This window comes from Myotis myotis, unplaced genomic scaffold (assembly GCF_014108235.1).
Source record: "Myotis myotis isolate mMyoMyo1 unplaced genomic scaffold, mMyoMyo1.p scaffold_m19_p_7, whole genome shotgun sequence".
Classification (NCBI taxonomy): Eukaryota; Metazoa; Chordata; class Mammalia; order Chiroptera; family Vespertilionidae; genus Myotis; species Myotis myotis.
In genome coordinates, this window is record NW_023416379.1 from 74,565,558 (window position 1) to 74,589,807 (window position 24,250).

The window sequence follows — 24,250 nt, forward strand, 5'->3', positions numbered from 1 at the left end:
AGAGAGAGAGAGAGAGAGAGAGAATCATCAATGTGAGAGAGAAACATCAATTGATTGCCTTCCCCAAGCACCCTGACCAGGAATGGAAACCACAACCTAGGTATGTGCCCTAACCAGAAATTGAACCGCAGCCTTTTGGTGCATGGGATAACTAACGCCAAACCAACTGAGCCACTCTAGCCAGGACAGTTTGTATCTTTTTTATAGTTTCTAGTGTTCTTCTAATTTTTTCCATATTTTTGCACATTGTTGTTTATCCTATTTATTAGATATTATAACAAATTTATTATTGCTTTTTTATAACCCCTGTTTAACATATCTGATATTTAGATCATCTCTGGATCTGCTTATACAGAATGTTTTTCTCCTGATCAGAAATCAAAAGACCCTTGGGAGATTTCTTTCAGCTTTTCAGTATAGTTTACAGCTTTTTATTTTTGAGTTCTGTTTTTTCTGTCCTTCCTTGGCTTCCTACTATTCAAACTCTCTCTCTCACTGTAGTGAAGGACTAGCGTGCCTGGAGGGACTTCTCTAAGCTCTGTTGTGTCTCTCCCAGCCTTCAGCAGGCCAAGGATTTGTATTTGACATGTACCCTGGGTATCTGAACAGGGGAGGATCTCTCTGTTTCAACTGCTCTCATCTTTCTTTGTATTACATGTTTACTCCATGTGTTCACTTAGAACTCATGGGGAAGAATTGCTGGGTGGGGCACACTTGTTCTGTGGCTGGGCCCCTCAGAATGCTAATCTGCCTCACCAACTTTGACTAGCTTCTTCCATGCTGTGGCAAATTCCTCTTCTTGAGGAGAATTCCCTTTCTGCAAGGGACAAAACCAGCTCTGAATCTGTTCTGCCTTAGAAAGGATTAATAACTGTTGGAATTTGGTTAATTTAGGTTTCTTTAAATCCTGACTTTTCTTCTGGGCTTAAAAATACTGTTGTTTTATAATTTATCTTGCATGTTCTCATTGTTGGGGTGAAAGTCTTACAACTTTCCACATTCTAACCACAAGTGAAGTCCTTGGACTAACTGAAAAGAAATATGAAAGTCATATAACTGTTTAGAAATCAAATAAAATATATCTTAAGGTTTATAATTACAGCCCATTTTTTAAAAATTAAACTTGATCACTCAGTTTTATCATATTAATATTTTACCACATATCCTTTGAGTGTTTTTAAAATTCAAATCCATATTTAAAGAAGAATGTTTGCTACCATTGAGATAATAAAAAGAATGTGATAAGGCATTACAGGATATGCTAAAAGGAATTCTAGTAAATATTTTGGGCAAAGCCCAAAGTTTTAGAAAGTTTATAATTTTTCAGGATAATTATGAATTAAAAGGTTTATCATGGTCTTCCTCAGCTCCTATTCATTGTGTGGCTATTTTAGACACACAAATTAATTTTAAGGACAGTAAAAATTAACTGTGTGGCGTCTGGGTATTGCTATTTTAAAATTAAACTTACAATGGCTATGTATTTTTTTTTTATCTTAAAAATATGTTTAACTTTTCTTTTTTCTTTTTTTTCCTTAGGAATCTGAAAACCAAAATATTAGAACAAAAACAGAAACATGGCTCATCATATTACATGTCTTTGGATAGTTTTGGTTCTGCTTCTTCGGAATTCTGTATTCGCTGAAGATGGAGAAATAAGATCAAGTAAGAACAACCAGCATTGCCCCTTTTTGTTATCAACAAGTTGTAGAAATCCAATAAGAGGAGCTCAAGCAATGGTTTTAAGGATCTTATTCCTAGTGTCTTTTGATGCTGTAATTTCCTAAAATGCATAAATTGCTATGTTCCACATTAACTGAGAGGAAAAACTTCTAACAGAAGTAATTCTGAGAAAATTCTATGGTAATTATTTATTCTGTTAACCCATCAGACTTTAGAATAAAAAGTCTGATGTTGAGTTCAGCCATTCATGAGCTTCTTTATATATAGATAAAAAAAAATACCTTTATATTAGGATGGATATCAGGACCATCCTATGAGGTTATCTCATAGACATAATGAGGTAATCCATGTAAGTGAGATAATGCATGTAAATGGCTTAGCACAGTGACATCTCAGTGAATGGTGACTATTATTCTGATGGCCTATAGGAAAGCTTTCATTAGAGAAGGAGGGCTCTATTAATATAGTTCTGCTACACAGGCCACCAGTGCAGATACTACACTTCTTTTTAAGAGTTTGCTTATTTTCATATCTTAAAACTTCTAAACATAAAGGCTCTGCTGTAAATTAATTCTGGTTTCTCTAACAGGTAAATCAGGTGGTTTGACAACTTCACTTACCTTGGCTTAAAATTTATTAAAATAACTAGAGGCCTGGTGCACAAAATTGGTGCACGGTTAGGGTCCCTAGGTCTGGCCAGCGATCAGGACTGATCTGGGCCTTCTAGCTGCCGGCTGGGGCCTCCCTTCTTTCTGCGCCACCCCATGATGGTCAGTCATGTCATAGCAAGCGATCGAACTCCCGGCATCCCGGTCGAACTCCCGAGGGGACAATTTGCATATTAGGCATATATATATATATATATATATATATATATATATATATATATGTGCATATATTTGCGTAACAGTTTTATAATTTAATCCATTGAAGTACTCTACTTCAGTAGATATTCTTTTCTCTCTATTTTTTTTAATAGGGAAAAGAGATTCATAAAATTTAAGAGGCTTACCTAGTATCACATAGCTTGCAAGAGCTGTAACTAGTATTTAAACTATGCTTTTGATCTTCAGTCCTTTTCTATGACATCTCTGATTCATTTCTCTAAGGAAAAGGTGTCTTGGAGTGCTATTTTGTCTGGTGTTTATAAATGGTGATATTTACTTTTTGTACCCATGGTCTTAGCTAACCTTACAGTTATGAAATATATACTTTATGGCTCTGGAAATGGGTAGGAAGTGCCAAGAATAACCCTGTAAGCGTTTATAACCACAGAATCAAGAGGCACACAAACCCTGGCAGGTCCAGACAGTAATGAATCTCATAGTATTTAGGAAGGGCAACATTGAAGAGCTCTGCAAACACAACTTCCTGTCCTTCAAAACCTCAATAAAAGCATAACCTGAGACCAGTGTTCAAAAATAACAGAAGAGCAATTTCCCTTGGTTAGAAAAGTTGCCTCTGGACCAACTTCCACTCTGCTGTCCCTGCCCTGAACTCTGGCAGCGGCCACATGGCAGAGGTTGTTGGATGGTGTCCCTTGTGCCCTTCTGCACTGCACCACCACTTTAGGAGTAACGTCCTAATCACACTTGTGTTTTTGAGACAAACCCATATTTTGGCAGATGTTTTTATTTTTAATAACGCCTTGACTGTTAGACATGTTCACCTGATTACAGTGTTTATTTAGCTGGTTACTCTGATGGGTTACATTGAGGTAACTGTTAAATTAAGGACTCTTCACGTGAGCCTTGTCATCATCATCCCAGATATGATACCTAAGTAGGCAAAGATAAGGAAAATAGAAGAAAGGAGGGAGTGAGGAAGTGGAAGAGAGGAAGAGAAAGAGAGAGAGAGAGAGAGAGAGAGAGAGAGAGAGAGAGAGAGAGAGAGAGATTGACTGATAATTTACCGCTAAAGAGATACAAAAATACTAATACTAATTGTCACTAAACAACTCTTAGCCAATACCATTCTTTGCAATTACATATTATTTGAAAAGTATACAGAAAATAAATCATCCTTATAACTTTAAATTGGGCCTCAGATCACAACTTAAGAGAGACCATTAATATGAGTAAACACACAAGACTTAAAATTTGTTATCATATTACCTCGGCTCATCCCATATTATTCCAACCCATCAAATTCAGGGACATGGGATCCTTATCAGATGGGCCATGAGCAGTAGTATTTTTGCTGCTTTAATTCAGAAGTTAGAGAAGGAGAAGGCAAATATAACAATTCCATCCTGCGAATTCTGTTGGCCATTTCAAACTGTTGGAGTTATCCAAACAAACCTTGTCTTTTGGCTGTGTCTGCCTCTCATCTCTGGACCTTTGCTCTTGCTGTTCCCTTTGATTAGAATGTCCTCTTCTCCTGGCCAAAGCTCTCCTTTCAGACATCAGGTTGCCTGTCGGCTTTCCTATACAACCTTCCTGAACTTTCCACAGTTAGGTTACTCCCCTTCCTAAATGTTTTCATACTTTGTACTTTCCCTAACCAACCAGTTATCTATTTTACTACACCATGAGCTTTTTTGAGATATCTTATGTATCTTTGAAGGCAGTACCTTGCATGATATCAGACACAGAGTAGGTATTCAATATACATACACCAAAAGAATGAGACAGGGTTAGAGGCATGTTGTGTGCTTTGGAAAAGAGAGTGAAGTTTTTTTTCTTTTTTTTCTAAAAAGTGCTTAGAACTTGTCCAGATATAACTTTCACCAGAGTTAGTTTTTTTCTCCAATAGAGCTATAAGATGTGCTGATCACACTGTTTCCTGGTTTCTTGAAACAAGAATTTTTATGGAGGAAGAAATAGATTTATAACTTTGAATATAGATTCACTTAGCACAAGCCAATGTTTGGGCTACATTATTTGCTGAAGATGAGAGATCAGACCTTTAAAAACTCATTTGCATGTAGTGAAAGAGTGATGGCTTAGGTGATCTTGGTTCATTTAACTTTTCTGAACTATATTAAAGAATATGGATCTTTTAATGGCTGCTGAGTCCTGAAGTTGGCAGAAAGTTGCTGTTTTTTTAATTTCTTTCTCCCTATTAATTGGTTTATATATATTGTTAAATATTTCAGGTAGTATTAAATAAAACATATTTCGTTGATAACTTAAAACAATGTTGGTGTATAGCTGAAAACCAGGCATTTATTTATTTTCATTTGTTCAATGGGGAAATAAAATAAAATGCTGCTTTATGATAGGTAATACTTGTACAACAAAGAAATATCTAGATATCATGTTCATATACAGCATACATATTTTATTCCTCGTTTTAAAGCTCAATCATTCATTTAAAAAATAAAATATCAACCAAAGCAATAGCCCTCATTTACAAAGATTTTTCATGAGCTAAGCAGTGTATGTTAATCTTCACAAAGCTGCTGTAGTTACTATGATCTTTTAAAAAAACAGCTTTATTGGGGTATAATTGACATGTAACTTTTAAAATATTTAAAATATTCATTGTAGTGAATTGACATACACATAAATTGGGAAAGAATTCAGTCTATCTGGTTAATTAAAAAATCATGTTTTTAAAACTTTCCACTTTTTGCTTTTTATATAACAAGCTAGAGGCCCTGTGCACAAATTCGTGCATGGCTGGGGGGCAGGGTGTCCCTCAGCCTGGCCTGCACCCTCTCCAGTCTGGGACTCCTGCCTGCCTGATTGCCCCTAACTGCTCACCCCTGCCAGCCTGATCACCCTAACTGCTCTCCCCTGCTGGCCTGGTCCCCTAATTGCTCTCCCTGGCCAGCCTGATCACCTCTAACCGCCTCTGCCTTGGCCGCTGCCACCGTGGCTTTGTCCGAAAGGATGTCCGGTCTAATTAGCATATTACCCTTTTATTAGTATAGATGCTAACTGATGACTTTTTTTTTTACACTTAGGTTGTCGTACTGCTCCAACAGATTTAGTTTTCATCTTAGATGGTTCTTACAGTGTTGGCCCAGAAAACTTTGAAATAGTGAAAAAGTGGCTTGTCAACATCACAAAAAACTTTGACATAGGACCCAAGTTTATTCAGGTGGGAGTGGTCCAATATAGTGACTACCCTGTACTGGAGATTCCTCTTGGAAGACATGATTCGGGAGAGGATTTGGTGGCAGCAATGGAATCCATACATTACTTAGGAGGAAACACAAGGACAGGGAAGGCCATCCAGTTTGCACTTGATTACCTTTTTGCCAAGTCCTCACGGTTTCTGACTAAGATCGCAGTAGTACTTACGGATGGTAAATCCCAAGACGAAGTCAAAGAAGCAGCAGAAGCAGCAAGAGAGAATAAAATAACATTATTTGCGATCGGCGTTGGTTCAGAAACAGAAGATGCAGAACTTAGAGCTATTGCCAACAAGCCTTCATCTACGTATGTGTTTTATGTTGAAGACTATATTGTGATATCCAAAATAAGGGAGGTGATGAAGCAGAAACTTTGTGAAGGTAAGCCTTAATATAATTTGGAAACAATTAATAACTGCAGTTTCTTACATTTTGGCATAGCTTGTTTATTTATACTCGTATAGTTATTTTTAATTTCAAATTATTTATGTTAGAATTGAGGTGAGCAAAATGTTTTTATGGATAAGTTTTGTGTTTAGAAACATAAAATCTACAGTTGGATAATAAAATATTTTGTTATATTTGTTGTTTTACCTTTCAATTGCAACATGTATGTTGTAGAGATGGTAGAAAATAAAGACACATAAAGAATAAAAATATATGTAAACTACACATGATCATATCACTCCTGTTAATGAGTTTTTTCTCTTTTTTCATTTTGGCCTTTTTCTTTTCTCTCTCTCTTTTTTTTTTTTTTTTTTACATTTTATTGATTTTTTACAGAGAGGAAGGGAGAGAGATAGAGAGTTAGAAACATCGATGAGAGAGAAACATTGATCAGCTGCCTCCTGCACATCTCCCACTGAGGACGTGCCCGCAACCAAGGTACATGCCCTTGACCGGAATCGAACCTGGGACCTTTCAGTCCGCAGGCCGATGCTCTATCCACTGAGCCAAACCGGTTTCGGCTCTCTCTCTTTTTTTTAGTTCAGATTGTCTGAGAGTTTATTCATGTGCCTAAGTAAGGATAGTATTATACATATAATTTAATACTCAATTTTCATATTATTACATACTTTATTGTTGTGTGTATAATTTGCATACTATTAACATATTAGCAGACAATCTCCTAAGATTATTTATTTAATAATCTCTCTATTTTATATATTTAGTTCCTTTCTACATTTTTCTGTTATAAAAACAGGGAATATGCTTGAACATAATTCTGCATGAGAATCTTTCATTATTTTTTCAAAGAAAGATCACATTACTAACTTTTTTTATTGATTTCAGAGAGGAAGGGAGAGGGATATAGAAACCTACATCAGTGAGGAGAGAGAATCATTGATCAGCTGCCTTCTGCACGCCCCCTACTGTACTATGACCTCCTGGTTCATAGGTCGACACTCAACCACTGTGCCACACTGGCGGGGCAAATTAGTAATATTTTTAAAGCTCTGGAAAAATGTTACAAATTGTACTTGAGAGACAAATGAAACTTCCATCAACAGTTAGAGAACATTTGGAAATATAGTGCTTCCAAGTTTATTTATTACTAGAGGCCCAGTGCACAAAAATTTGTGCACTCGGGCTGGGGGGATCCCTCAGCCCAGCCTGTGCCCTCTCGCAGTCTAGGACCCCTCAGGGGATGACTACCTGCTGGCTTAGGCCTGCTCCCAGGGGATTGGGCCTAAGCTGGCAACCAGACATCCCTCTGGCAGCCCGGCAGCCCCTGGGGATGTCCACTTGCCAGCAGGGAGCAGACCTAAGCTGCAGTCAGACATCCTTAGCGCTGCTGAGGAGGCAGGAGAGGCTCCCACCACCACCGCTGTACTGGCACCATCAGCCTGGCTTGTGGCTGAGCAGAGCTCTCCTATGTGAGAGCGCACTGACCACCAGAGGGCAGCTCCTGCATTGAGCATTTGCCCCCTGGTGGTCAGTGTGTGTCATAGTGACCAGTCATTGCCAGTCTTTCTGCTGTTAGGGTCAGTTTGCATATTACCCTTTTACTATATAGGACAGAGGCCTGGTGCACGGGTGGGGGCCGGCTGGTTTGCCCTGAAGGGTGTCCTGGATCAGGGTGGGGGTCCCGCTTGGGTGCCTGGCCAGCCTGGGTGAGGGGCTGATGGCTGTTTGCAGCTGGTCACACCCCCTTCAGGGTGGGGGTCCCCACTGGGGTGCCTGGCCAGCCTGGATGAGGGGCTTAGGGCCATTTTCAGGCTGGCCACACTGGTCCCCACTGGGGTGCCTGGCCAGTCTGGGTGAGGGGCTGAGGGCCCTTTTCAGGCTGGCCAGCGACTGAAGCTCCCAGCCTCTCCTTTTTTTCTTTTTTTATTCTGTGATTTATTTACCTTCTATAATTGAAACTTTGTTGCCGTCACTGGAGCTGAGAGCTGGCTCCTACTCGGTCCAACTCTGAGGCCACGGCCTGCTGAATGCAAGTATCTGGGGTTTGCTTAGCTTCTATAATTGAAACTTTATTGCCATCACTGTAGTTGAGAGCCGGCTCCTACTCGCTCCAGCTCTGTGGCCAGGGCCTGCTGAAAGCAGGTATCTGGGATTTGTTTAGCTTCTATAATTGAAACTTTGCTTTCGGAGCTCAGAGCCGGGCCGCGGCAGGCGGGGAACCTTGGCTTCCTCCATCACTGGAGCAAGCAAGCCTCCTGCTTGCTTCAGCTGCGTGGCTGCTGGCTGCCATCTTGGTTGGGTTAATTTGCATATCGTGCTGATTAGCCAATGGGAGGTGTAGTGAAGGTACGGTCAATTACCATGTTTGTCTATTATTAGGTAGGATGTATATGTCATACCATAAAATCTAAATTCATGATGACTCCATGGTATGGGAAAAGTTCAGTTTCTGGTAAACATTTACTTATGTTCAGATTATTTGGGGGGAGGTAATTTGTTCAAATCTTTTATTTTTAACATTAATGGCATTTAATATATCATATACCTAGAAAAATAATATGCATATAAAATGGAAAGACTTTTAATCCAGTTTACTATCAGAAATTCCAAAACTTGATTAGTTCACATTTGATAGAAAAATTTCAAAATGATTGTGGCTTAGAAAAAAATTAATTCCTCTATTTTAAAAAGTGTTTGTTTGGGGGATATGGTAAATAAAAAATTACTTAAGAAATTAAGCATATTCTTTAAATGAACTTTTAAAAAGGTACTATAATAAGTGTAAATAGTTATCACAGTTATTCTCTTTATGAATCTCTAACAGTAAGACTGTGTTGACTTTTGTCATCTTGAACAGGCTGGGATTTAGATTTTTAATATATTGTCAAAATACAATATTTGGTTTTGAAGGTAGATATATTTCATTATTGAAATAGACTTCATGGTGAGATATCATTTACCATTGATTTTCATCCTAAAACACAAATTTGATTAAATATGTCTGCTCAATATTTGCTTCATAGTTATTTTTCTGTCGATATATATTTTGGCAAATACATTTTATTTTAAAAATTCTAATTACCCATAAAAGAGTAACTGTGCTTAAAAGGAATATAATTTTTCTTTAGCTAAAATGTACAATCTGTAAAAAAAAACAAAACAAATTTGAAATCTTGCCAAATATTTTTCATCCACACTCAAGAAAGAATGTAGATAATGTCCATGTCTATTCAGTTCACATATATGTGTACAGTAGCTATCTTATAAAGTATAGTCTTTGAAATCATGCTTATGGGATATATGGCCTTTTTGTACTTGACTTTTTATACTATATTAGATTGTGGTAATTGACTAAATTATCATTGTTATATTGCAGCAGCCTCACATCGTGTAATTTACATTTGACAAATAATTATATATTTTGACAAATAATTAACTTCTACTTTGAGGTTCTCAGCAAGTACAATTACCTTTTCCTAATGCTGTTTGCTTTTATGCTCTACTGTGGTTGATCCACAGTGAACAAAATATTATTTATATCACTAGAGGCCCTATGCACAAAAATCATGCAAGAGTAGGCCCTCACAACCCTGGCTGCCTCGTGGCCCTGCGGCCCCACCCCTCGCCCCCCATCCACTGGTCATTCTGGAAGGTTGTCTGGAAGGTCGTTCTGCGGTCTGGTCTAATTAGCATATTAGCTCTTTATTATATAAGAGTGTTCCCATATGCATTATTTCATCTTCCCTGACCTGTTATTTCCCTTGAGGTGTATTCTGCACTGTATTCCTTATTTCAGGTCCACTTTTTGTTGATGAGCAATGGTTTCTTTATTGTCTTAGAGTCTAACATTTTTTTCTTTTGTTTTCTATTATTTTTTCTTAATTTTTTAAATTCTAAATTACAGTTTACATTCAATATTATGAATGTAAAGTACCATGCTGTACTTTACCATCCCATGATTATTCTGTAACTACCAATTTATACTTTTTAATCCCTTCACCTTTTTCACCCAGTCCCTCTTCCCCCACCCATCTAGAAACCATCAGTCTGTTCTCTCTCTGAGTCTGTTTCAGTTTTGTTCATTTATTTTGTTCTTTAGATTCCACCTAATTGAAATCATACCATATTTATCTTTCTCTGACTGACTTATTTCACTGAGTATAATACCCTCTAGGTCCATCCATGCTATTGCAAAAGGCAAAATTCCATTCTTGTTTATGACTAACTAGAGGCCCGGTGCACAAATTTTTGTGCACTCGGGGGGTAGGGGGGTCCCTCAGCCCGGCCTGTGCCCTCTCACAGTTTGGGACCCCTTGGGAGATAACGACCTGCTGGCTTAGGCCTGCTCCCGGGTGGCAGAGGGCAGGCCCAATCCCTAGGTGCAGCCCCTGGTTGGGCTCAGAGCAGGGCCGATTGGGGAGTTGGGGCGCCGCCCCGTCATGCACAGAGCAGGGCAGATTGGGAGGTTGTGATGCCACCCTCAGTCACGCTCAGGGTAGGGCCAATTGGGGGGTTGGGGCACCGTCAAGGCAGGGTCGATGGGGAGGTGGCGGCGCCACCCCCTGTCACACACAGAGCAGGGCCCATCAGGGGGTTGGGGCGCCGCCACTCTCACACTCAGGGCAGGGCCGATGGGGAGATTATGGCTCTACCCCATCACACACAGAGCAGGGCCCGTGGGGTGGGGGGGTTGGGGAGCTCCCCCCTATCAGGCACAGAGCAGGGCTGCTCAGGGGGTTGGGGCCCCGCTCCCTGTCACACACAGAGCTGCAGGGCGATCAGGGGGTTTGGGCGCTGCCCCCTGTCATGCTGATCCCAGTCCCGGGAGACATATTACCCTTTTACTATATAGGGTAGAGGCCTAGTGCATGGGTGGGGCTGGCTGGTTTGCCCTGAAGGGTGTCCTGGATCAGGGTGGGGGTCCCCACTGGGGTGCCTGGCCAGCCTGCGTGAGGGGATGATGGCTGTTTGCAGCTGGTCACACCCCCTTCAGGGTGGGGGTCCCCACTGGGGTGCCTGGCCAGTCTGGGTGAGGGGCTGAGGGCTGTTTTCAGGCTGGGAGTGACTGAAGTTCCCAACCGCTCCTTTTTTTCTTTTTTTTTTTTTTTTATTCTGGGCCAGCTTTACCTTGAGGCTTGGCTCCAGCTCTTAGGCCTCTGCGGCTGAAAGTAGGTTTCTGGCCTTTGCTTACAATGTTGCGAATCTGCTGGCTGAAGTCCGGCGGTATTTGTTACAATGTTTCTTAAACTGCCCGCTCAGAGGCCTGCAGTCGCAGGCAGGGAACGTTGGTTTCCTCCAACGATCCTCCCTCACTGAGGCCAGCAAGCCTCATGTTAGTTTCAAGCTGCCTGGCTGCTGGCCGCCATCTTGGCTGACAGTTAATTTGCATATCTCACTGATTAGCCAATGAAAAAGGTAGCGGTCATATGCCAATTACCATGTTTCTCTTTTACTAGTGTAGATAGTTCATTGAATATTTGTACCAAAACTTTGTAAAAATTTTATCTTTGTTGTTGAAAGTATTATAGATGTCTCCTTTGCTTGTTTTTTTTTCCCTATTGACCCACTCCAACCTGTACCCACCCCTCCCAGGCCTTCACCACTCTATTGTCTGTGTCCATGGGTTATGCATATATCCATATAACTTCTCTGGCAATCTCTCCCCACCTCCTCCCCCCCTCTTTCCTCTGAAATTCATCAGTCTATTCCATGCTTCTATGTCTCTGGATCTATTTTATTCATCAGTTTATTATGCTCATTAGATTCCACATATGAGTGACATCAAAACCTTTTTTATCCATTCATCTATTGATGGGCACTTGGGCTGCTTCATATCTTGGTTATTGTAAATAATGCTACAGTGAACACAGGGATGCATCTATTCTTTCAAATTAGTATTTTGGGTTTCTTCGAGTATACAGGGTGTCCCCAAAAATGTATACACACTTTAATAACTGATAGCTCAATTTTGAAAATGAAATATATTTTAACAAACACTGACTTTATAATTATTCAAAGTGTGTAAAACATTTTTTGGGACACCCTATATAATCAGAAGCGAAATCGCTAGGATCTGAGGCAGTGCCATTTTTAATATTTTTGAGGAAACTACATACTGTTTCCCATAGTGGCTGCACCAATCTGCATTCCCACCAACAGTGCACAAGGGTTCCCTCTTCTTTACATTTTCACCAAAACTTGTTGTTTGTTGATTTACTGATGATAGCCATCCTGACCGGTGTGAGATGATATCTCATTATTATTTTATTTATATTTCTCTGATGATTAGTGTTGTGGAGCATCTTGTTTTCTATTTGTTTATTTTTGTAAAAAACACAATGTGAGACACACCATCTTAAAGTATTTTAAGTATAAAGGACAATACTGCTAGCTACATGTACAGTGTTGTGCTGTAGATAGCTAGACCTTTTTCATGTTACCTGGCTGAAACTCAATGCCCGTTGAATAGCAAGTCCCCCATTTCCATCTCCCCACAACAGACAACCACCATTCAACTTTCTGTTTCTATGAGTTTGACTACTTTGGATAGTTCATAAAGGTAGAATCGTGCAGTATTTGTCCTTCAGAGACTGGTCATTGGGATTTTGATAGGGACTGCATTGAATCTGTAGATCACTTTGTGTGATATGGACATTTAAAACATATTAAGTTTTCAAGTTCATGAGCATGACATGTCTTTCCATTTGTTTTAATTTCTCTCAGCAATGTTTTTAATATTTAAGTCTTTCGCCTCTTTGGTTAAGTTTATTTCTTAGTATTTTATTATTTTGATGCCCCAGCTAGCACTTCCAATCTATGTTGAATAGAAGTGGCAAGAGTGGATATTCTTATCTTGTTCCTGATCTTAGAGAAAGAGCTTTCAGTTTCTCACCATTGAATATGTTGGTCAGCTGTGACTTTTCAAATATGGCCTTATTATGTGGAGGTAAATTATTTCTATACTTACTTTGGTGAGTGTTTTCATCATGAAAGGATGTTGAATTTTGAGAAGTCAATTTTCTGCATCTAATAAGACAATTATGTAACGTTTATGCTTTATTCTGTTAATGTGGTATATCATATCAATTGATTTCGTAGGTTGAATTATCTTTGCATCCCAGGGATAAGTTCCATTTGGTCACTTTGTGGGGTACTTTTTAATATGCTATTAAATTCAATTTGCTAGTATTATGTAGAGGATTTTTGTATCTATATTCATCAAGAATGTTGGCCTGTAGTTTTCTTTTTTGGTAGTGTCTTTTTTTTTTTTTTTTTTTTTTTGGTACCTGGGTGATGATGGCCTCATAAACAGTGTTTGTAAATATTTCCTCCTTTTCAGTTTTTTGGGAGTGTTTGAGAAGGATTGGCATAATTCTTCTTTTTTTTTTTTTAATATATTTTATTGATTTTTTACAGAGAGGAAGGGAGAGAGATAGAGAGTCAGAAACATCGATGAGAGAGAAACATCGACCAGCCGCCTCCTGCACATCCCCCACCGGGGATGTGCCCGCAACCCAGGTACATGCCCTTGACCGGAATCGAACCTGGGACCTTTCAGTCCGCAGGCCGACGCTCTGTCCACTGAGCCAAACCGGTTTCGGCGCATAATTCTTCTTTATATATTTAGTAGAATTCACCAGTGAAGACATCTGGTCCTGGAGTTTTTTTCTTTGCTGGGAGCTTTTTGATTACTTATTCAGTCTCCTTACTATTTATAGGTCTGTGACAGTTTTTGATTTTTTATTGATTCAGTCTTGCTAAGTTATATATTTTAGGAATTCATCTTTTTCTTTTAGGTTATCAAATTTGTTAGTATAATTATTGCAGTCTCTTATGATCCTTTGCATTTTTGTGGTATCAGTTGTAATATCTCCTCCTTCATTCCTAAGTTTTTTTTTATTTGAATCTTCTTTTTTCTGTTAATCTAGCTAAAGTTTTGTCAGTTGTTCTTTTCAAAAAACCAACTCTTTGTTGAGTTTTTCTGTTGTTTTACTATTCTCTATTTTATTTATTTCCATTCTAATCTTAATTGTTTTCTTCCTTTTGCTAATTTGGGGCTTTGTTCTTTTTCTAGTTGCTTGATGTGAAAAGTTGGGTTGTTTATTTGAGATATTTATTTTTTAATGTAGATTTTTATTGCTATACATTTCCTTCTCAGTACGGCTTTTGCTGCATCCCATAGGTTTTGCTATGTTGTGTTTTAGTTTTACTCAAGATACTTTCTAATTTCTCTCTTAATTTTTTTTGACTCAGTGATTATTCAAATAAATGTTGTTAGTTTCCACATTATTTTTTAATTTTCCTCCTAACATTAATTTCTAGTTTCATTCTATTGTGGTAGGAAAATATACATGGTATCATTTTAATCTTCGTAAATATGTTGAAACTTGTGTTTTGACCTAACATGTTTTTTTCTTGGAGAATGTTGTTTGCGCTTAAGAATGTGTACTTGCTGCTGTGTGGTGGGATGTTCTGCATATGTCTGTTAGATTCGTTTGATCTGTAGTGTTTTTCAAATCCTTTGTTTCCTTTTTGATCTTCTGAACTCTAAAGATATATATATCTTTAGAGTTATTATATCTTTTATTTCTTGCTGGTGAATTGACCTTCTTATCATTATATAATGTCCTTCTTTGTCTCTTTCGACAGTTTTGACTCAAAGCCTGTTTTATCTGATATAAGTATGAACACCTTTGCTCTCTTTTGGTTACTATTTGCATGGAGTATTTTTTCCCATCCTTTTACTTTTTACTTGGGTGTGTCTTTAATTAGAAAGTACATGTCTTATAGACAGTATATAGTTGAAGTTTGGTGTTTTTAAAAACACATTTAACAAGTCTGTTTCTTTTTATTGGTGAGTTTAATTCATTTACATCTGAACTAATTACTGATAGGGAAAGATTTCATATTGCTCTTTTGTTGTTTGCTGTCATATGGCCTTTTTGTTGTTCTTTCCTCTCTTGTGGTCTTCCTCTGTGTTTCATTGATTATTTTTGTAGTGACATGCTTTGATTTGTTTTTCACTTTCATTTGTATAGGTTTTTTTCTTTGTGGTTACCATGGGGGTTACATTAAACATTATACTGTTAAAAAAATCTATTTTAAGGTGATAATATCTTAACTTCAATCACATACAAATACTCTACATTGTTGCATCTCCCTGGCCCTCTCACACTTTGTTATTGATGCCACAAATTACATCATCTTATATGTGTATCCGTGATCATTTTTACAGTTATAGTTATTGTTTAAACTTTTATCTTTTAACTTTTCTATCAGAATTAAGTTATTTACATAACACCCTTATCGCATTTTAATATTCTGAATCTATATGTTTACGTTTACCAGCGATTTTAATACTTTTCAGTAATTTTGTATTGCTATTTAATGTTCTTTCAGTTCTACTTGGAGGACTTCCTCAGCATTTCTTGTAAGACAGGTCTAGTGGTGATGAATTTGGTTAGTTTTTTTTTAAAATCTGAGAAAGTGTTTATTTCTTATTCATTTTTGAAGGGTACTTTTGCAGGCTATACTATTTTGGTTGGTAGTGTTTTTTTTTTTTTATTTCAGCACTTTGAATTTATCATCCCATTCCCTTATGGCCTGCTAGGAACTTTACAGCAAGTTCCCTGCTATGTTTCTACTGAGAAATCCACTGATAGTCTTATTGGGGTACCCTTGTCATAAGGAGTTGCTTTCTCTTGATGCTTTCAGAATTCTCTCTTTGTCTCTGGATGTCCATTTCCTTTCTCAGACTTGAGAAAGTTTTGGCTATTATTTTTAAAACTAGGGCCCAGTGCATGAATTTGTGCACCTTGAAAGGAACTGTGGGCCACGAGTCTGGAGTGGGCACAGGGGCAGGTCTCGGCCCATTCTCCATGCCCCCGCCTGTCCCTTTCCTCTGCAGCCCCCAGGCCCCTGTCTGAAGCAGCCCCGCTCTCACTGCTGCTCCCACGTGCTAATGGCGCCAGCCCCGTTCACAACTGCTGATTGTGCGGAGTGATTGGGGTTGGTGGGTGTGAGCGGCGGCTTCGGCGCTGGCTGCGGGTGTGAGTGGGGCTGGTGCTGGCAGCAAGTGCAGGTGCCAGGTGGGGCCACAGTGCACAGGAGCAAAGAATTTTCAGTAACCACCAGAGGCTCGCCCCGATGACAGCAACCAGTGCCCCGCCTTGCTCTGGCGTCCCTGCTCACCTGCTCCACCATCCTGCTGCAGCTGATGCCCACCATGTTGCACACACACACTCTTGTGGTCAGCGCATGTCATAGTGACAGTTGTTTGGTTCTTCCGGTTGTTCTGCTGTTTGGTCTATTTGCATATAGCCTCTTATATAGGACTAGAGGCCCAGTGCGCAAAAATTTGTGCACTCGGGGTGGGGGGGAAGGAGGTCCCTCAGCCCGGCCTGTGCCCTCATGCAATCTGGGACCCCTCGGGAGATAACGACCTGCTGGCTTAGGCCTGCTCCCGGGTGGCAGAGGGCAGGCCCAATCCCTAGGTGCAGCCCCTGGTTGGGCTCAGAGCAGGGCTGATTGGGGAGTTGGGGTGCCGCCCCCTGTCACGCACAGAGCAGGGCCAATCAGGGGGTTGGGGCGCTGCCCCTTGTCACGCACAGAGCAGGGCCCATCAGGGGGGTTGGGGCTCTGTACCCTGTCATGACCAGAGCAGGGTTGATCAGGGGGTTGGGGAGCTTCCCCCGTCATGCACAGAGCAGGGCCTGAGGAGATCCCCCTTGTCACTCACAGAGTAGGGCCGATAGGGGAGTTGGGGTACCGCCCCCTGTCACACACAGAGCAGGGCAGATCAGGGGGTTGGGGTGCTGCACCCTGTCACACTCAGGGCAGGGCCGATGGGGAGGTTATGGCTCTACCCCGTCACACACAGTGCAGGGCCTGTGGGGGGGGGGGGGTTGGGGCGCCGCACCCTGTCACACACTGAGCCGCAGGGATAGGGGGGTTGGGGCACCGCCCTCTGTCACACTCAAGGCAGGGTCGCAGGGGAGGTTGTGGCCCGCCCCCTGTCACACACAGAGCCGCAGGGCGATCGGGGAGTTTGGGCGCTGCCCTCTGTCACACTGATCCCGGTGCTGGGAGGCCTATTACCCTTTTACTATATAGGATAGAGGCCTGGTGCATGGGAGGGGGCCGGCTGGTTTGCCCTGAAGGATGTCCTGGATCAGGGTGGGGGTCCCGCTTGGGTGCCTGGCCAGCCTGGGTGAGGGGATAATGGCTGTTTGCAGCTGGTCACACATCCTTCAGGGTGGGGGTCCCCACTGGGGTGCCTGGCCAGTCTGGGTGAGGGGCTGAGGGCTGTTTTCAGGCTGGCATGTGACTGAAGCTCCCAACCGCTACTTTTTCTCTCTCTTTTTTTTTTTTCTGGGCCAGCTTTACATCTGAGGCTTGGCTCCAGCTCTTAGGCCTCAATCCCAGCTGGCTTAAAGCAGGTTTCTGGGGTTTTGTTTAGCTTCTATATTTGTAACAATGTTTCAAACTGCAAGCTCAGAGGCCAGCAGTGGCAGGCGGGGAACGTTGGAGTCTTCTGTCACTGAAGCAAGCAAGCCTCATGTTCGCTTCAAGCTGCCTGGCTGCTGGCCGCCATCTTGGCTGGCAGTTAATTTGCATATCACCCTGATTAGCCAATTGGAAGAGTAGCAGAGGTATGGCTAATTACCATGTTTCTCTTTTATTAGATAGGATAAGCTTTGTCCTTTCTTCTTCTGCAACTCCCATCCTATGTATACTGGTCTAGCTGATTGTGTCCCATAGAATCCTTTAGGGCTTTCTAAATTTTTCTCGTTCTTTAAAAATTTTGTCCCTCTGCCTGGATAATTTCAGATGACCTGTCTTCAGGATTGCTGGTTCTTTTTTCTCTTTGATAAGTCTGATTTCAAACCCCTGTAGTCAGTTTTTTCACTTGGTTATTGTGTTCTTCAGCTCCATATTTCTGTTTGGTTCCTCTTTATATTTTCTGCCTCTTTGTTGATACTTTTATTTTGCTCATACATTATTTTCTTAAATTTATAAAGTATCTTTATGATGGCTATTGTGAATTCTTTGTCAGATAATATACTTTCCTTCATTTAGGATTGGTATCTGAAAAGTTATTTTGTTCTTTCGATTGGGTCATGTTTTCCTGTTTCTTTGTCTATCTCATAGTCTTGTTTGGAGATCCACACATTTGAAAAAAGAGTCACCTCTCCCAGCCTTTACCAACTGGCTTTGTACAGGGGAGTCTGACACCAATCTGTCTGACTAGAGATTCTGTGGTCCTCTTAACCTTTTAAGGAGGTTGGGGGATGATATTTCTCTGGGCCTGTGTGAGTAATTTCTTAATTAGGGAGGCTTGCTGGTTTCTTTCCCAGGTGCTCATAATCTCTCACTCCCTTTGGTGTCTGTCTGCGACACTTCAAGTTCTCTAGTTCTTTAGTCATAACTTCCCCACTTTTTCTTGTTCTCAGTGACTACCAGGCAGCCACATATACTGGTTTCCTGTCAACATTCTTAGGCAAGACACATATCTTGTTAGGCAGCCCTTTGAAAAGCTGGAATACTGGAATCGTGTTCCACTCATTTCTCTTCCTGTGAGGGAAAAGCCTCAAGTAGTGTGTCTTCTCCTGTTCCCACTGAGCCATGCAGCCACAGCAGTCCACCCCTCACTCTTCTTTATTCTCAGTAGTCCACAGGCATCCAGATGATTCTGAGTCCTTTATGCTCCAAGTGAGGTGAGGCAGGTACCAGTCTCTTGGGCAGCTTTCTGAGAAGCTGGAGTATTGGAAGCAAACTCTACTCCCCCTCACCTCCCCCTCGAGGGAGATGTCACAAGCTAGGGGATTTTCTCTTGACACTTATTTGTATGGGCATTTATTTGTGGCTTAAACTGAAATTATAACTGTGTAGTCAACCATTTGTGAACTTAAATCTTCCATGTGTCTTTTTTGCCCTTGCTCCAGAATGCACTATTTGTTTACCTAGATTATTCTATCTACCTATTGTAGGTTTTATAGCAATTTCCCAACACTTGATTTTCCTGGTACTTAAAATTATAACTTTCAAGTTCCAGTTTTTACTTTTAGTTTCCATTCAACTCTCTGAATGTGGTTGCATACTTATACATATATTTCTTTTTTCTACACAATGGAAATGTTAATTATTTGCCTGTTTTTTCCCCCCTTAAATTTATGCAGAAATTATTGGCTGGTAATCAAAATAGCATTTTTCCTTTTAGTTCCCATGTGTGAGGGTATATATATATATATATATATATATATATATATATATATATATATTGATTTCAGAGAGGAAGGGAGAGGGAGAGTGAGATAGAAACATACATGATTAGAGAGAATCATTGATTGGCTGCCTCCTGAACTCCCCACACTGGAGATCGAGCCCACAACCCGGGCATGTGCCCTGACTGGGAATCAAACCATGACTTCCTGGTTCATAGGTCGACGTTCAACCACTGAGCCACACTGGCTGGACTGTAAGGGTAATCTTGTTCTCCTTGTAGGTGAGCAAATTGGGGAGAAGGTTATTCCTCCAAAAAATTATTTAAATACATTTTCCCTGAAGAGATGTGCCTAGGTGAACATGAAAACATGGCTATATGGTGGCTGTTAATTTATATCCCTGATTCCACAAACTGTCACACTGCTTTCTATAAATTCTGGGGAATTAGATTACAGTGAAAAGGATTTTATTATTGAAAATTATGGATGCAGTGTGTGCTTTATTCCCTTTGCTCACATGCAATTATGGAGTTACAGAGCACTTTTGCATACATCACCACATTTGATTCTCAGACAATATGTAATCACCTGTGGAGATAATTACATATTCTCACTTCACAGATGAGAATCCAAGGTTCATGAGAGGTTATGAGAGAGGCTAAGGTCTAAATCTAAAGTTCTTGTATTAAGTCTGAGCTCTTTGGCCAGCATCTTATAACTTTTCATTTGTAAAGCAAATCGAAGGTGCACTTGCAATCTGAATATTCTTATGATGTAATGTTAAAAACGTTTTCTATTCAGCTGAACTTTTTTCTTTTGCAGTTTTAAATCAAATACATTTGAACTGATTGTTTTGTGTATCCTCCTCCTAAATACTGCCTCATAATGACAGGAACATTTTAATTTTTTGCATTGGTTTATGATTTACAACTGTGTAATAGAGTATCCTACTTCTCATGTTTTCATATGGAGGGATTAGCTAGACCAGCTCTTTTGATCTCTCTTCCTGCTTTCTTTCACTCCTTATCCCTAAATGAGCAAAAAAGTTTTCGAATTAGTGAGTTTGATAAAAGTCATTGGTCGACCACAAGTGATCTTAGTGGACAGAGCCTGCCCCTGAGGTGGGGTAGGAATAAATCAGCCTTACATTGCTGGGAGGGTGTGCCTCATGAAAGTCACTGAATCACACATCTAACCAACATCTTCTTTTTGCCTGATTTACCTATCTCCTCATGAGTTAGCTCCAAACTATCCAGAGCAAGAAGGATGTGATTGGGTCCCTTCAAAATTCGCATCTTAAGACCTGAGAGGAAAAAAATACCTCTCTTCCCAGGGAAACACCCATCTGATTTTATTTATGTTAATCCTTTATTTCCAATATTCTGTGGTATAAGATATGACTGTACATATTGGGCTAATGAAATTCATCTCATTACTTTTTATGGTGTTATAAATATAATGCCTTCCCCTTTCCCTAATGTTATGTAAGAGAGTGATTACTTTAAGGTATGTTTAGTGAAGTTTATTCTTGTTTTGTTCTGTTAGCTGCTCTATAAAATATAAGCAGTCATGCTCAATGTGTATGTTATATGAGGGCCTTGGAAGAATCTGAAAATATTACAACATTTCTACAGCATAACAGTTTAATAGCATTTCAACCATATAAAAATTTCCACCTCATTTGAGACACTAGTTTCCCAGAGAAGTGAAAGGCATATTATATTTTATAACTTACATAGATGACTGTATAATGCAAACTGTAATTCTTCTTGTTAAGGAAATAGTTTTTACTTATTTATAAATGATTATTATAATATATAATGTCATTAATCATAGAAGAGATAATAGGCCCATTTTTAGAAATTTCGTGAACAGAAGACCCACAATTAAGTTTCTTCCAGAGTGACAGAACCAGTGATATTTAAACTGTAGAATTATCAACTGCTAGAACTGGAAAGGATATGAAGAACAACACTTTTTTTTTTACCCCTCAAATGCTTCCTATGCAAGAAAGGAATCTTAGGATTCATTTAGATCCAAGAAATTTCAGAGTTATCCAAAGTCATGTGACTAATGAATAGTAAATCCTGGATGAGAATCATGAATCCTGTGTCAGTGTCCTCCTGCCTCTCCAGGTATTAGGTTGCTCCATATTCAAAATACATAGTAACTTATAAACTTCAGCATAGTGTTTAAAATAATCCATTACCAAATGTTCCTCTTGCATTTCTGTTTTATGTGTATCCCCTTTTAATGGGAGAAAAGACAGTTGAGACTTCACTCTCGAATGCCAAAAAAATTCCCATGTTTTCTCAGAAAATACACTTACATACATTAATATATATTTGCATGCATATATAGATTTTATAATTCTTATATTCTCTAGTATCCCTCTATTGATTTTTCTTATTGAAGTATCCCATGCTTAATCAACATTTACTGCTTTTGCTTTTGATTTATAGAATCTGTCTGTCCAACACGAATTCCAGTGGCAGCTCGAGATGAGAAGGGATTTGATATTCTTTTAGGCTTGGGTGTAAAGAAAAAGGTTAAGAAAAGAATCCAGCTTTCACCAACAAAGATAAAAGGATATGAAGTAACATCAAAAGTTGATCTATCAGAATTCACAAGGTAAATGTTATGTGTTGATATATATTTTTTGATATGTCTATAGCTTTGTTGAGAATTCTTTAAGCTTATTCATGTTCTTCTTTTTCTAGCAATGTTTTTCCAGAAGGTCTTCCTCCATCATATGTATTTGTCTCCACTCAGAGATTTAAGGTCAAGAAAATATGGGATTTATGGAGAATTTTAACCATTGATGGAAGGCCACAAATAGCAGTTACCTTAAATGGTGTGGATAAAACATTACTATTTACAACGACCAGCGTGGTTAATGGCTCACAAGTGGTCACCTTTGTTGACCCTCGAGTTAAGGTAATGATGCCTGGATATGATTATGCTATTCATGAGGAAACACTGTTAGGTTTATATGTATTGGGGGAAGAGAGCTATAATTTTAACATGGCTGGAAAGATATCAGCTTCAGATTTCAATGTTGCTTTATTGAAAGGAAAAACAAAGGAAGGAAAATTCTTTTTTTAATATATTTTTATTGATTTCAGAGAGGAAGGGAAAAATAGAAACATCAATAATGAGAGAGAATAATTGATTGGCTGCCTCCTGCATGCCCCACATTGCGGATCGAGCCCACAACTTGAATATGTACCCTGACCAATAATTGAACCGTGATCTCCTGGTTCATACGTGAATGCTCAACCACTGAGCCATGCCATCCGGGCAGGAAAATTCTTTCTTAATCCATGTGGAATTTAGGGGTGGGAGGAACTAACATTTTTGAATGTCTGCTACTAAGTGTCAGGCACATTGAATTGTAATAACCACCTAAAGAAGAACCTGTTGTTCCCATTTTACAGACAAGGAACCAAGGTTCAGAGATATTAAGTTCCTACTCCAAGTAACAGAGCTAGTTAAGTGGTGACAATAGAAACTGAATTTAGGTCTGGTCATTTTCAAAGCATATGTTGGTCTGTTTTACATGGCCATGTCCCATAGGATATTGAAATAAAGACATTTGTTAGAATATTAAATACAGGCAGAAAATGGATGCAGAATTCACATTAATTGTAAGGACATTTTATTCCCCATAAAGGGATATATTTAATAAAATAAATATACTAAAAAGAAAAATGTATTTTCTAAGTCATGTGTTCAGAATACAGATGTGATGATAAAAGCAATCAAGTTTTGATATTTATTATAATTATGAAAGGCTGATGTTGTATGTAATTTAGGAAATGTACAAAGTTATATGTAAAATTATGCATTTATATAATTTCTTTATTTGGTAAATAGATTAAATTTAAAAAAAAAATTGTTTTCTGCCATTTTCACTAAAGGCAATGTTCTAGGTTCTGTGAAAAATGAAAAATAAATAAGGCTTGTTTCTTTCCTTCAAGGAGCTTATTTATAATGAAAGATTTAAAGCTTCTGGTATCTAATAGAAGTATATCATAGTTAGCAGAGTTGGAGGGAAAAGTGGATTCTAATACAAAATATGAGAAAATCTTCATAAATGATATGGTTTTTGGACTGACCTTGAAGTATGTTTGTAGAGGATTTTGATGGAGAGACATAAGGACACATTAGGTCAATAGTTCAATATTGAATAGTCATGTGTTGTACAATTCAGAATTTTTATTTAGAGAATGGAAATTTGTATCCCCTGTGTTTGGGGTATAAGATGCATGAAAGAAGGGACTATCAAGTTATGAGCTCAACTTGTGGGGGCCTGGAAAGCCACACACAGGGGTATGGACTTCATTCCGTGGATGACTGGATTCCGTTCAAAAGTCTTGACCATAGATGTGTCATGGTGAAAGAAACTCTCTCCTCTCTTTTTCTTTTTTTTTTCTTTCATACGCAATACTTTCAAGTCTATCTTGGAATTGTGTTAGATTCTGGAAATAAGAAAATAAGATGGGGCATGTTCAGTGACAAAACTCCAGTGAGAGAGAATAATGGAGGTATGAAGGATAGCCTGGAGAGGGAAGGGTTCAAAATAGAGATATGTTTGAAAATTTTTCAAATAAAGCAAGCTACTCATGAGTCTAACTTATGTCAGTGAGAATGGACATGAAGAAGTGAATTTCAATCATGTTTAGGAGACATATTTGGTAGAACTTTGCATCTATTTGTTATTGACACTGAGAAGGAGGTAAAGAAACTTGTTTTGGTTTAGGAAACTGAAGATACTGTGATATAAGGGAAATAGGGAAAAGAAGAAAGTTTGGGGGATAGTCCAAGTTTGTTTTGTAATATACTCTGTCAGGCT

At 39.3% G+C, this 24,250-nt stretch overlaps 1 protein-coding gene across 1 annotated transcript in view; it reads left to right on the forward strand.

Annotated features, from left to right (window-relative positions):
- The first annotated feature begins 1,538 nt into the window (after positions 1-1,538).
- Positions 1,539-24,250, forward strand: part of COL21A1 (collagen type XXI alpha 1 chain) — a 116,852-nt gene continuing 94,140 nt past the window's right edge. The window contains exons 1-4 of the mRNA XM_036318179.1: positions 1,539-1,665; positions 5,594-6,145; positions 21,858-22,026; positions 22,116-22,332. Coding sequence (XP_036174072.1) covers positions 1,578-1,665; positions 5,594-6,145; positions 21,858-22,026; positions 22,116-22,332 — 1,026 coding nt within the window. The 5' untranslated portion in view covers positions 1,539-1,577. The remainder of the gene's footprint in view (positions 1,666-5,593; positions 6,146-21,857; positions 22,027-22,115; positions 22,333-24,250) is intronic.